Source organism: Electrona antarctica, assembly GCF_951216825.1.
Source record: "Electrona antarctica genome assembly, chromosome: 13".
NCBI classification, from domain to species: domain Eukaryota; kingdom Metazoa; phylum Chordata; class Actinopteri; order Myctophiformes; family Myctophidae; genus Electrona; species Electrona antarctica.
In genome coordinates, this window is record NC_136794.1 from 3,644,776 (window position 1) to 3,658,361 (window position 13,586).

The 13,586-nt window shown below is 44.2% G+C and overlaps 1 protein-coding gene across 1 annotated transcript in view; it reads left to right on the forward strand.

The window, feature by feature from the left end:
- The window catches only part of vil1 (villin 1), a 36,295-nt gene that overhangs the window by 13,528 nt on the left and 9,181 nt on the right, over positions 1-13,586 (forward strand). The window contains exons 5-11 of the mRNA XM_079518272.1: positions 1,600-1,708; positions 2,395-2,505; positions 5,626-5,831; positions 8,626-8,704; positions 10,854-10,952; positions 11,679-11,832; positions 12,709-12,809. Coding sequence (XP_079374398.1) covers positions 1,600-1,708; positions 2,395-2,505; positions 5,626-5,831; positions 8,626-8,704; positions 10,854-10,952; positions 11,679-11,832; positions 12,709-12,809 — 859 coding nt within the window. The remainder of the gene's footprint in view (positions 1-1,599; positions 1,709-2,394; positions 2,506-5,625; positions 5,832-8,625; positions 8,705-10,853; positions 10,953-11,678; positions 11,833-12,708; positions 12,810-13,586) is intronic.

The following is a 13,586-nucleotide window of genomic DNA, read 5'->3' on the forward strand; positions in this document are numbered from 1 at the left end:
TACCATACTGTATATATATACAGCCTTTTATGTGACATGGGAAGGAACCCATGGGTTGTAGAATATTTCCCTCTTTTATCAAGGTTATAACTGTATTTCCAAAATATTGAGTCATTTTGTATTATTTCCCCCGACATTTTAATAATATTAGCCTATATATCATGTACCACATGATGCTAGAAAAAATTAAAAAGTTTTTTTTAATAAAAGCTAAGCTTTCGGTTGGAGCAACTCCCATCAGTACAGTACAGGGCAAAGCACGTAATAAACACCTTCCTCTAAGCAGGAAATAAGCTTTTTCCGCTCTGAAACTCTCACCCTTCTTCAACTCTTTTACACTTGTAAACGTAAAACCTAGCTGTTTTCCCTGCAGGCATGCAGCGCTCGGGTGGTGCAGCCGTAAAGTGCATGCCCTGCACCTCCGCAGAGGTTGTGTGTTCCAATCCACCGTGGTGTGCATTGAGTGTCTATACGAGCGCAATAAGGGCAAGTGTCTTGAACACAGCCCAGTAAGGGCATATGTCGACCCCACCCGCTCACCTCCGCCCCACCCCCTCCTGGTGCTGCAGCCATCTTGGAAACTAAACACAATATAAACAATTGGAGAGGGGTGGGGGCCGAGAAAGGCCCTTATTGGCCCCGTGTTCAGGGGAGGAGCCCGCAGGGAGGGTGATAAAAAAAAGGTCATCCCGATAGTTGTTACTACTCGTATACTCCTACGGGCTGGGAGAGGGCGGCGCCTGTCAGCATGGAGTGGTCATCGCCATGATCACTTGCGGTGGACATTGTTTTTGTCACAATTCCGTTTTTTGCCACAGAAATGAGTGGGCAATAATACACATTAAGAGATAGCCCTGAAGGACCATAAGAGGTCTGTCTGTAACTAAGTGTGTACACTCAGAGTTAAGGAGGTCTTTTGAGAACCACTAGTATTGGGACTCCTAATATGCCATATAGTGTCGTAGTGTCATACATATTCTGAAGAAAACCTGCAGGAGACTGATATTCACTCTTTGGGTCTTACGATCAAAATAAGAACATTATAATGGTGTTGTTCAAAATAAAATCAAACATTTGCCACGGACAAGACCAAGTCTTTGCCACGGACACATTTGTCTGTGTGCGGACATATTGATGACTATGACTATGTCCTCCCGGTGGGGGCTCCTCACTGGCAGGTGGGTGGGTGAGGTCAGAACAGGCCAGCTCCATACAGGTATATGGATGCTGGGCCGGGGCCCGGTCCAGAGCCCGGGCAGAGGCCCTTTTTGGGCGTTTCTGGACAACCGTGTGTCCGACCGACTCGACACTGTGCACTGGCTATGACTATATGTCCACCCGGTGGGGGCTCCTCACTGGCAGGTGGGTCAGTAGGATATAGTCCACCTGGTGGGGGCTCCTCACTGGCAGGTGGGTCAGTCGAATACTACAGCAGTGATGACACACAAAACGAAATAATTGGAATAACGACTAAATTGGGGAAGTCTGTCCAAAGAAAAACTAAAAATAGAGGTACTTAACTTCCCCTTTCAGTATTTTAAGGAAGGATCAGTGCAGTTGCGTATACGTGGTGTTTATCATCATGTTCCTCTGACACAGCTACAAGAAGGGCGGTGTTGCGTCTGGAATGAAGCATGTTGAAACCAACACGTACGACATCAAACGACTGCTTCACGTCAAGGGCCGGAAGCACGTGGTGGCAGGGGAGGTGAGAGGAAACTGGCTATAATACGTCCCCACATAACTTCAAGAAGTTGGGCCAATAAATCCACTTAGGAAGTATAGTACTGCAGAGTCAGTGGTGGAAAAATTACTCAATTGTTTTACTTAAGTAAAAGTACCAATGCTGCAATTTAGAACTTGTTACAAGTAAAAGTATCTGCATCAAAATATACTTAAAGTACTAAAAGTAAAAGTACTCATTGCAGAATGTGTACAAAATCTATTGAAAACAGCCGATCTACAAGCTCACAATGCGTCGTGTTGCGAACACGACGCATTGTGAGCTTGTAGATCGGCTATTTTCAAATGGCCGAAATGTATAGGGTTGAAGTGGTTAATGTATGTTTTCTAATCAAAATTAAAATCTCCAAAGTCACTATAGTAACTAAAGTTTTCAAATAATTTGTAGTGGAGTAAAAGTACACATTTTGGCTCTGAGATGTAGTGTAGTAGAAGTAAAAGTACTGGAAATTAGTACAAATAACTCAAAATTGTACTTAAGTAAAAGTACTTAGTTACTTTCCACCACTGACTGCAGTACAATGCACGAGCACAAACACACTGACTAATACAACAGCATGCAGCAGTATAGTACAATACTATACAACTGTAATGCAGAGCTTTGCTGAATTGCTGTGTCTTTCTCCTCCTTTTCAAACGCCATGACTGCAGGTGGACATGAGCTGGAGCAGCTTCAACAAGGGGGATGTCTTCCTGTTAGACCTGGGAAACCTTATCATCCAGTGGAACGGACCTAAGAGTAATCGAATGGAGAGACTCAAGGTACAACAGTAAGCCGGCTAACGCTAGGCCTCACTCACACGGTCGCAACACTGATTTTTGTTGTGAGTGTCATGGCCGCCCCCAATGCATTTCCAATGGAGGTCACATGGTCTGTTGTATGGCTTTCAGCTGTGTTTCAACTGCGCCCCTCCCCCTCACACAACACAATGTTGTGTCAAACCATGTGACCTCCATTGGAAATGCATTGGGCGGCCATGACACAACACAGCATTGATCCAACGAGCACAGAGAATTGCATCAAGGCTGAGCTCACACCTTTCATGCAATTCTCTGCTCGTTGGATGCTCGTTGGATGCTCGTTGGGTAGTGTCATGGCCGTCCCTCCCTAGATGCATCCATTTCCCACAAGGCTTTGCGGGAAGTGGGCGGTGCGCTAGAGCGGAATGCGGAAAACAACAGACCCACGTTTATCTGCGTGTAGTTTTTGGTGACCAATACGGCGATATGTGGAGTTGTACACTGTCATAATAAAACGGATGGCTTTTTACATACAGAATGGGGCACTGGCTTGCTAAATGAATCAAACTTTCTTCGAAAGACGTCATCCTCTTCTGAACAAGCCAACACACAGAATCAGTGCCTTTAAATCTGGTACTGATTGTTGAAATGACTGGAGACAGCCGTGCGTCATTTCATCATCATCATCATGTCCACACCCAAACGCAGAAACGCATTGAACACAGGATAAAATCACTGCAGTAGCAGGTTTCAATTGTAGGCTATATTATACTTGCTTTTATATTTACACTTATGAGGTGCCAATCATATTTTTTAATGAAGGAATAAGTACCGCATTTTAAAAGCCACCTAAATTGTGAGTGGAAGTGGAACATGTTTCTTTCATTGTCTGTCAGCATGTCACACTATGTGCAAAATCCCGACTCTCGACTTTTCTCAATTTAAAAATGATAGACACTTTACCATTGCTCTGGCGACTTGGCAAGTCCTGCACATAAATTAATAGCAGAGTCAGACCTATAGAAGTAACAAGTTGTGAGCTTGTAGAGTGGCTATATTTTCGAGCTGTATAATAAATGTCACGTTATAATGTGTAGGCTGGCTAATACAAGTTCACGCGCGCACATTGTCAGCATGTAGGCACAGTGACATGCATTCAATGGTGCGCCCTTAATTACCTAAACATGAGAGAGATGTGCCATATACGCACGATGCGATTCCATTCACACCTCTCTCTCTCTCTGCACCCTCTCTCTCTCTCTCTCCTCGCATGACCATGACCATGAAATGGAGAGCAAAATACAGCACGATATAGTTTCACATGCGGCTATGCACACACCACGCATAGACTTGTTGGTGTAGGCTACTGCGCAATGGCATTTGGCCTGGGTCCTTATTGGTATAGGTTAATATCCACAGTTTATCCGTAGGTCCGCAATGAACCTATTGTTCAAGCTTCGCACTCCAATACAAATTAAACTATTTGAATAAAGGTTGTACACATCAGTGAAATTAACCTCTGGGAAAATCCCTAATTGAGAGAGTGTATAGGCCTGCACCACAGATCATATTGGCTGCATGGCTAACAGGACTTGGGCACTACCCATCTCTCTATATCATTTGATAAAGGCATATTAAAAATATGACTTGTACACCCAATGAAAATATAAACTTCACAGAATATATACCACTTCGAATTATAACAATCGGTTGAAGATTATCTGAATATCACACAAGTAAAATCTCAACTTTTTTGCGCAACGGGCCATTGCGCTGAGGACTGGCAGTGTTTTACATATACTTGAGGACCTCTGCTTGGAACGCGCTGCATGTGGACGCAACACTTGGAGCTTGTAGATACACGGAATGACGATAAACATTTCACAGAATATATACCACTTTGAATTAAAACAATCGGTTGTGCTTAGCACTCGGCACCAATGCAAATGAAATAGTCCGCACTGGACTAGTAGGCTGATATATTTATTATTGGATGCAGCAGAGCAGAGCCTTTGCTCACTGCAGTTGATGCAACATAATACGTTTTAAAGTTGTTAACAGTGATATATAAACATGAACACTTGGATAGATATCTGTGTAGTTTCCATGCAGGCACAAGCTGCATTTTTCACCTAATTATAGTAAAAATGATATGCGCTAATAAGCGGTGACATCATCATTTCTCAAAAGCTCTGTCACTCTCCAGTCGGACTTTTCTGCGGGGCTCAGGAGACTACAACTAAACTCCGCCCATTGGGATACAAAACAGCCCTTCTCTCCTATTGGTTGGTGGTTAACCCCACCCTCTGTGTTGTGTGGACGTTGTGTGGATGTTGCGCCTACAAGCTGTTGTATGCATAGATATATGGTTGGCTGTGTGTTGACTGCCCCCCCTCCCCCTCATACAACACAATGTTGGGTCAAAGCACGTGACTCCCATTGGTAATACATTGGGCGGCCATGACACTACCCAACGAGCATCCAACGAGCATCCAACGAGCAGAGAATTGCATGAAAGGTGTGAGCTCAGCCCAACCGTGTGAGTGCACCCTACACCTTTAATGCACTGCATTGCTGTTGTTGTGTAGTGTCATGGCCGCCCCAATGCATTTCCAATGGAGGTCACATGGTTTGACACAACATTGTGTTGTATGAGGGGGAGGGGCGCAGTCGAAACACAGCTGAAAGCGCCCCTCCCCCTCATACAACACAATGACATTTCCGTCTCTATTCGTCTATTTGCACAAAATTCACTGAGGAGGAATCTTTATGGTTCAAAAAAATATATATGTTTTTAGTTTGTTCATCAGTCCTTTTGACAATTCTAACAACAATATTATTTCGTAAAGAAATACAATTTAAGAATTTTAGTTATCCAATCAAAAAAAATGCAAGATATAGTTTCTCTGAATGTGCTGCCGATTGTGGTTCCCTTTATCCCATGTTATGCTTTAGCTATTGAAAAATAGCAGATCTACAAGCTCGTAGCGCGCCACCGAGTGGCGCGCTACGAGCTTGTAGGTCTGCTATTTTTGAAAAATCGAAGAACGACTGACATAGAAACATAGCTTTTTCAGAAAACTGTCAGGATGTAGAAGACATTTTTAGAATCTGATCTCAGGTCAAAATGGGTTATTATAGGGAATGACCCTGGCCAAGGACATCCGCGACAGAGAGAGGGGCGGACGGGCGCAGGTGACGGTAGTGGAGGGCGACAACGAGAAGTCAGCGGAGGAGCCGATGAGACTGATGAAACAGCACCTGGGAGAGAGACGGGACATCAAGGAGGCTATCATCTCCGACGACGAAGTGGACAACAAGCTGAGGACTATTGTCAAGCTCTTCCAGTGAGTGCTTCCCTCTTCGATCTGCGGTCCTTCCCTTACTGAACTCAGACTAGAATAGACATCAGGAACGTGCACACATACTGTACATAGACATCAAAGGGGGCTTCAGCCCCTGCCCTTTTATACCCGTCTGTAAAACCACTGCCCTCTCCAGACCACGAATGCAGCATTTACTATGGTGGAAGAAATGCAAATGCCACACCTTTTCCATGCCAGCATTCTAGGGCCCGACTCACACCTTTACAACAGATTGATGTATGCTTGTTGTATGAGATGTATAGCTGATGCAAGCTCGCAATGCATTTCCAATGGGAGTCACATAGTTTGACACAACATTTGTGTTGTATGAGGGGGAGGGGGGCAGTCGAAACACAGCCGAAAGCCATACAACACAAATGTTGTGTCAAACCATGTGACTCCCATTGGAAATGCATTGCGAGCTTGCATCAGCTATACATCTCATACAACAAGCATGCATCAATGTTGTATGCTAGATCGAAAGGTGTGAGTGAGGCCTAGGAGAATTGCTTTTTTTTTTATGTCTCCTGAACTTGATCACAGTATTTTGCGTTGAACAAATGTATTTAGAAATCCATGTCGTTATACACCGCATCTCCACTATAGCTAAAGAGTGCTGGGGTTGCGCCCCGAAAATAGCTGATCTACAAGCTCTCAACGCGTCGCAGCGCGACGCGTTGTGAGCTTGTAGATCTGCTATTTTCGCAATTTTTGTCCAAAAGTGATAAAGATGCCAAGGAATTGTCGGTGATCTCACTCACAGTCACAACTAAGGGCAGTATTATGCGTGTCTTAAGTACCAGGTCTTATTACTTAACTTAAGGCCTGGAGGCGTGATCAATGCCATTTGGCTATTCTGAGTGGCCAAACAGCATTGACCACGCCTCCAGGTCTTAAGTTAAGTAATAAGACCTGGTACTTAAGACACGCATAATACTGCCCTTTAAGTGTCATAACGGTGGTGCTTCTGACTCGTGGGGCATTTGAACTGCAAGGATTGTCACATTAAGACATTATAATTGATGTAATTTCCACTGAGAAACACCTTTGTCTTACATTTTTGTCGAGCAACAATCGACAGTTGTGTGACCAATTGTAAATAATCTCAATCCTTCATGCATGTTGTCCCCCTGAATGTAGAACTGAGATAAATATCGCAAAAAATCCCAAACATTTTTGAAAAATGTGTCAGTTCTCCACTCTTAACACGGAAACCGCCAGAAGCGTAGAAAGCGTAGATTAACTTTTATCTGGCAGCCCGCCAACAGAGCCTACGTTTTCTATAGGCTTTGTATTCTTTAATCCATGTTTTGATCGGATCGCATCGATATTAGCTGTCTCTCGTTAGCATCACAGTGTAAGTGGGACAGTGGCCGCGGTGGCCCTTTTGAAGATGCGAGCGCATCCACTTGCACTCTATGTGCTGATTTCAATGGCCTGTATCTCCAAATCGGCGCAATGAATGTCGTTTCTGGTGAAAACAAGGTTTTTCAACGGCTGATTAATTAATCCTGGCGGACAGTAGGTGTTAAGTGGGCATCAATGCAGATTCTCTGGCTGCAGAAGGGGGGGGGGGGGGGGCGATAGTGCACCATGTCAATGAGCAGGCTGTCTTAGTAGTCGGACACTGGGACCCTCATTCATCGGCCATGAATGAGAGCGTCCCTCCCTGGGCCCAATGTCCCATGAATCCTGACAGAGAATCACATGAACCGAGTTGATATGACTGACAGCGAAGGAGGAGAGTACGGGCTCAGCCCCATAAAACTATACATGCCAGCGGGCTATGATTGTTTGTGATGTCACTGTGGTATATGTATTCGATATAATGTCTAGTATAGTGTTACACTCTATAACCCATTTTGGGGCGGGAACTCCTTTTGGTGTTTTAAACATTATGTTATAATTTAGCTATTGAAAAATGTAGGTCTGCTATTTTTGAAAAATCGTGAAAATATTTATTTCAGAAAACTGGAGGATTTAGAAGATTTTTTTTTAAATTTTGAGGTCAGGCCTAAATGGGATAATTACATTTATTTTACTTCATTTTATTCTTTTATTCTTATTTGATTCCTTATCAAGGTAAACTTTATTAACCCGATTAGGGAAATTGGGTGGTCAATGTGCAGAAGGCATACGCAAAACAAATGCAATCATGAAACAACTGCATGTCATCCTGACACACCCACACAGAGATAGCATTTCCAAGAACTCTCAATCTAGCAGTCTCTCTCTCTCTCTCTCTCTCTCTCTCTCTCTCTCTCTCTCACACACACACACACACGCACACACGCACGCACATACGCACGCACGCACACACACACGCACGCACACACACACACACACACACACACACACACACACACACACACACACGCACGCACGCACGCACGCACACACGCACACACACACACACGCACACACGCACACACACAGAGAGAGAGAGAGAGAGAGCGAAAGCGAAGCACTTCCCAGCACACTTGTTTCTTCACTACAGCATACCATGAAACAACTCACCAGAGCGTGATCAATAGGCCTTAATACTTCAGTAGCATTCTTATTCCTATATCTCTCCACTCTTATCTGTCCTGCTGTGTGTGTGTGTGTGTCACAGGGAGGATAAATACCACGGCATGGCCCCATGCATGCAGTGAACCCACTGGGATCAACATAATATATCTTATCTTGTTGGAAAATGACGAGTAGCCTATAGTCCTGTTAATCTATAGCATCATAATAGGTTTTATGTCTAACTTCCTGTGTCCTCTCTGAACAGCATGTCTGACGCCCAGGGCCACCTGGTCGTTCAGGAGGTGGCGGTGAAGCCCCTGACACAAGACCTCCTCAGACACGAGGTTAGTTGTGGATACCGTACGATACGTGGAGCCCATTTACACCTAAACGTCGAAATTTAAATGAAATCATGAACATTTCTGAAAAACCTCATGTTTCAGTGGTTCTCAATGTTTCATGTCAATTAAGGACCCCACAAATTATATGTAATTTGCCGCCGACCCCCCCCCATCTGAAAATATGCTGTTCCAGAAGCAAAGATTTGAGTTAAAGACGCTCTGAAAGAATATATATTCAAGGATCTGCGCCACATTTTCACGATTTTTCAAAAATAGCAGACCTACAAGCTCGTAGCGCGGCACTCGGTGCCGCGCTATGAGCTTGTAGATCTGCTATTTTTCAATAGCTAAAGTATAGAACATAATCCTTAAAACACCAAAAGGGGTTCCCGCCCAAAATGGGTTAAAGACTTTACTGGTTAGTTTGAGAGATGTACAAGTACCAACTATTTTTTTGTTGTTGTTGGCTGTTCTGCCTTCATTGATAGTATCAAGTGAAGATAGACAGGAAAGAGAGGGAGAGAGAGATAAGGGGAGAGTCACGCAGCAAAGGTCGTCACGAACGGGACTCGAACACGCGACGCGTTTTAAGTTATGTTGCTATTTAACCGTGATAGGCCCGTCTCATCGTGACTGCCTGTATACTTCCTCTTCCACAGTGACTCAGAACCGAGCCCACGCCTACACCACACTTCCTGTTTCAGCTGTTGCTGTGGTCAACCCATCTTTTCTTTCACACACACCGAAGTGTGGTGTGTGAAATACATTTAGGGTGATATCTATGCCTGTGCAGCTGTGCATGTAACGAGTCACTGTTCGATTGGTCAACAACCTAGAGGCAGAGATCAAACCTTTATGAACTCTGACATGACATGACAAAACACAGTGATGATTTAGGGCGGCCATGTTATCTGCTATGGTGTTGATCCACTGACAGTGAAAACGTAACACATGGTTTCAACACAGCCATCTTTTTAGAGTGTACATTGTGCTTCAGTATGTTGACAAGCTTCATGGAGATGCTAATTTTCATGATTTTCATGAGCTGTACGCCATAATCATCAAGATTTAAAAAAAAAAGGTTTTGAATACTTCACTTCATGCACAATGAATTGAGAATATATGAAAGTTTCACTTTTTGAATTATATTACGGAAGAAAATGAACTTTTACAAATTACTTGAGATGAACCTGTGTGTGTGTGTGTGTGTGTGTGTGTGTGTGTGTGTGTGTGTGTGTGTGTGTGTGTGTGTGTGTGTGTGTGTGTGTGTGTGTGTGTGTGTGTGTGTGTGTGTGTGTGTGTGTGTGTGTGTGTGTGTGTGTATATATACTGACAGTTAACCACTTGAACCCTCTATACTACTATTATCTGATTGGGTTGAAACAATCTAACCATGCTTAAACCACGATAATGGAATGGCTAATTAAAACAAAGAATACAGCCGTGCTTTTCTGTCAGAGAGCAGCAGACTCGGTGGCTAGGCTAGCTATAGTTTCTTGGGACATTTGTGGTCGTAGTATTATTTTTCGGCGATTCTCTTAGTTTTAAGGGTAACTGTTGTATAATTGCAATATTGAGGGTGTTCTTTATCGTCATTAATGCACTTCTGCGATACCTTTCGGAACTCCTACGGCATCGCAGGCGTGCTTTAATGACGATACAAAACACCCTCTCGTGTAACATTGCTTAAATACGTAGTTGTTGGTGCTATACTCAAACTTCTCTCTTCCATCTACACCAAATCTGTTTGCCAAAAAATGTCCTATATGCAGATCTACAAGCTCATATCGCGGCACCGAGTGCCGCGATATGAGCTTGTACATCTGCTATTTTTGAAAAATCGGAAAAATGTGGTGCAAATCTTTGAATATATATTCTTTCAGAGCGAATGTTTTTAAGTCAAATCTTTGCTTCTGGGGGTCCCTGGAACAACATATTTTCAGATGGGGGTCGGCGGCCAATTACATATAATCTTGGGGGTCCTTGACATGAAAATGTTTGAGAACAACTGGCGTTAGAAACATGGGTTTTTCAGAAAACTGTCAGAATTTAGAAGACATTTGTAGGCTATAGACTTCATGTGGTTGAAGGGGTATTTCACTTTATAGGGTCATTTTTAAATGCATCCCATAATAATCTATTTATTTCCCAGGACTGCTATCTTTTGGACCTGGCAGGAAAGAAGATTTTCATCTGGAAAGGAAAGCGGGCCTCCAAGCATGAGCGCTCCGAGTCACTGGTCAAAGCAGAGGTCATTCTTCATCCTTCATATACGTCCTCTTTTGCTTTTGATTGCCGTTTTATGGTTTTGCTGACCCCTGCTGGTTACTTACAAGTACCACAACACGCTTGAAAACTGCCTGTTTGTGATCTTGACTGACTGGTCACTGGGCTCATAATAAGTGGAAAATTGTTTTACTTAAGTGAAATGAAATGAAATGAAATTATTACTATATTTATCCAGGGTATCTGGGCTAAGCTCAAGAACTTGTTTCCAGCCAGGCCCTGCTCATAGAACATTTCATCGTAGTGGTTCAATGCCTTGTTCAAGGGCACTTCAGCGGTGGTAATTTTAACGTGTCGGACCGCTGATTCGAACTGGCGACCTTCCGGTATCAAGACCGCTCCGCAATCCGTTCGGCCACCGCTGCCGCTGTGAAAGTACCAATACTGCAATTTAGAACCACTTCGTTACAAGTAAAAGTACGGAATTGAAAATGTACTTGAGCAAAAGTAGGCCTACAAAAGTATCGGCATCAAAATGTACTTAAAGTACTAAAAGTAAAAGTAGCCTACTCATTGTGCCATAACCGTTTTTTATTAGGTTAATTATGTTACACAAAATCCTCAGTGTTGGTTTAGAGCGATAGGGTTACATTTATAACTCCCAGAGTTAAATTTACAGTGAATGTTACTGTATTGAACCAAAACAAGGAAAATAAATGGTATCATAATAACGCATATCGTTTCTGTATAGGCGTACAAAAAGGCCAAGAAATATCCGGCCTCGACATACGTGGAGACGGTGAATGATGGCGCAGAGTCAGCTGTGTTCAAGCAACTCTTCCAGAACTGGAGCGTCAAGAACCAGACAGTGGGCCTGGGGGTCACCAACAGCCCTGGGAAGATTGGTGAGCGGTGGATGCACATCACAAACAAAGATACAATTGTTACAGTATACGGCCTGACTCACACCTTTCGATCTAGCATACAACATTGATGCATGTTAGATGTATGAAAGGGTTTGTTTACATCTTGCCCCAATGCATTTCCAATGGAAGTCACATGGTTTGACACAACATTTGTGTTGTACGGCTTTCAGCTGTGTTTCGACTCCCCCCCCTCCCCCTCAAACAACAAAAATGTTGTGTCAAACCATGTGACTCCCATTGGAAATGAATTGCGAGCTTGCATCAGTCAATAAGTCTCATGCATCAGCCATACATCAATCTGTTGTGAAGGTGTCAGGAGGTAGAGCAGGTCGTCCAATGATCCCTGGGTCGGCGGTTCGAATCCCGGCTCCTCCTCCTGTCCACATGTCGAAGTGTCCTTGAGGCAAGACACTGAACCCTACATTGTCTCCAATGAGTCGGTCGGTGTGAGCTTGCCAGTTGCCACCATTGGTGTGTGAATGTGGGAAGTGAGGACGCTGGCGTCGACTGTTCGCCGTTTCACCTCCCAATGTATGAATGAACGAACCATTGTAAAGCGCTATAAAAATGCAAAAAAAAGCAATTCATTAAAGTCCTGAGTGGGTTAGATATCAGTATTCAAAAACCATAAAATGTACTGGACCATGCCAGCTCCAAACTAAGTTTCCATTGGACGTGACATCACATGACAGACTTTTCATCGTCTGGTGAATGAAGAGCCGTTGAGGCTCGAAACATCACGTCCAATCAGTGGTGATCAGGAATCTGTAGTTTTAAGAATTTGACAAATTGAAGCGCCATCATGTACATTTAACTATTACACAATTATGTGTCTTAATTGTGTTTAATGCGCAGCTAAAGTGGAGCAGATTAAGTTTGACGCCACCTCTATGCACGCACGGCCTGATCTAGCTGCCCAGCAGAAGATGGTGGACGATGGGACAGGAGAGGTTGAGGTCAGGACACATTTTAAACCATAGCGGCCGTCCCTGTTCTGGGCATGATGTCATAATAGGCGATTATAGGGAAAAGGAAAGAGGTCCGCACACTGATCTACTGCTCCCAGAGTACTTTATTTTAAATTAACAACGTTTCGACCCAGAAACAGGTCCTTGTCAAGTATGTATACCTGACATACCCGAGGCGGGGTTGGCGAAAGGGCCTTTCTGTGTGGAGTTTGCATGTTCTCCCCCTGTGTCCCCTAGGGTAGGTACCCTCACATGTTCTCCCTGTGTCCCCTAGGGTACCCTCACATGTTCTCCCCGTGTCCCCTATAGGTTAGGTACCCTCACATGTTCTCCCTGTGTCCCCTAGGGTAGGTACCCTCACATGTTCTCAACGTGTCCCCTAGGGTAGGTACCCTCACATGTTCTCCCCCAGTGTCCCCTAGGGTAGGTACCCTCACATGTTCTCCCTGTGTCCCTATAGGGTAGGTATACCCTCACATGTTCTCCCCGTGTCCCCTAGGGTAGGTATACCCTCACATGTTCTACCTGTGTCCCCTAGGGTAGGTACCCTCACATGTTCTCCCCGTGTCCCTTAGGGTAGGTACCCTCACATGTTCTCCCCGTGTCCCCTAGGGTAGGTAATACCCTCACAAAAAACATGGAGTAATCCTGGTCTCTAAACTTCCTCCCCCTGGCCAGCCCGGGGGGCCCGATGGAGGGGAAAGGAACTGGTTGGAATAACGTGTTCCTTCCACGTGCTACGTCCAACCAGGGAAACTCCCCCAC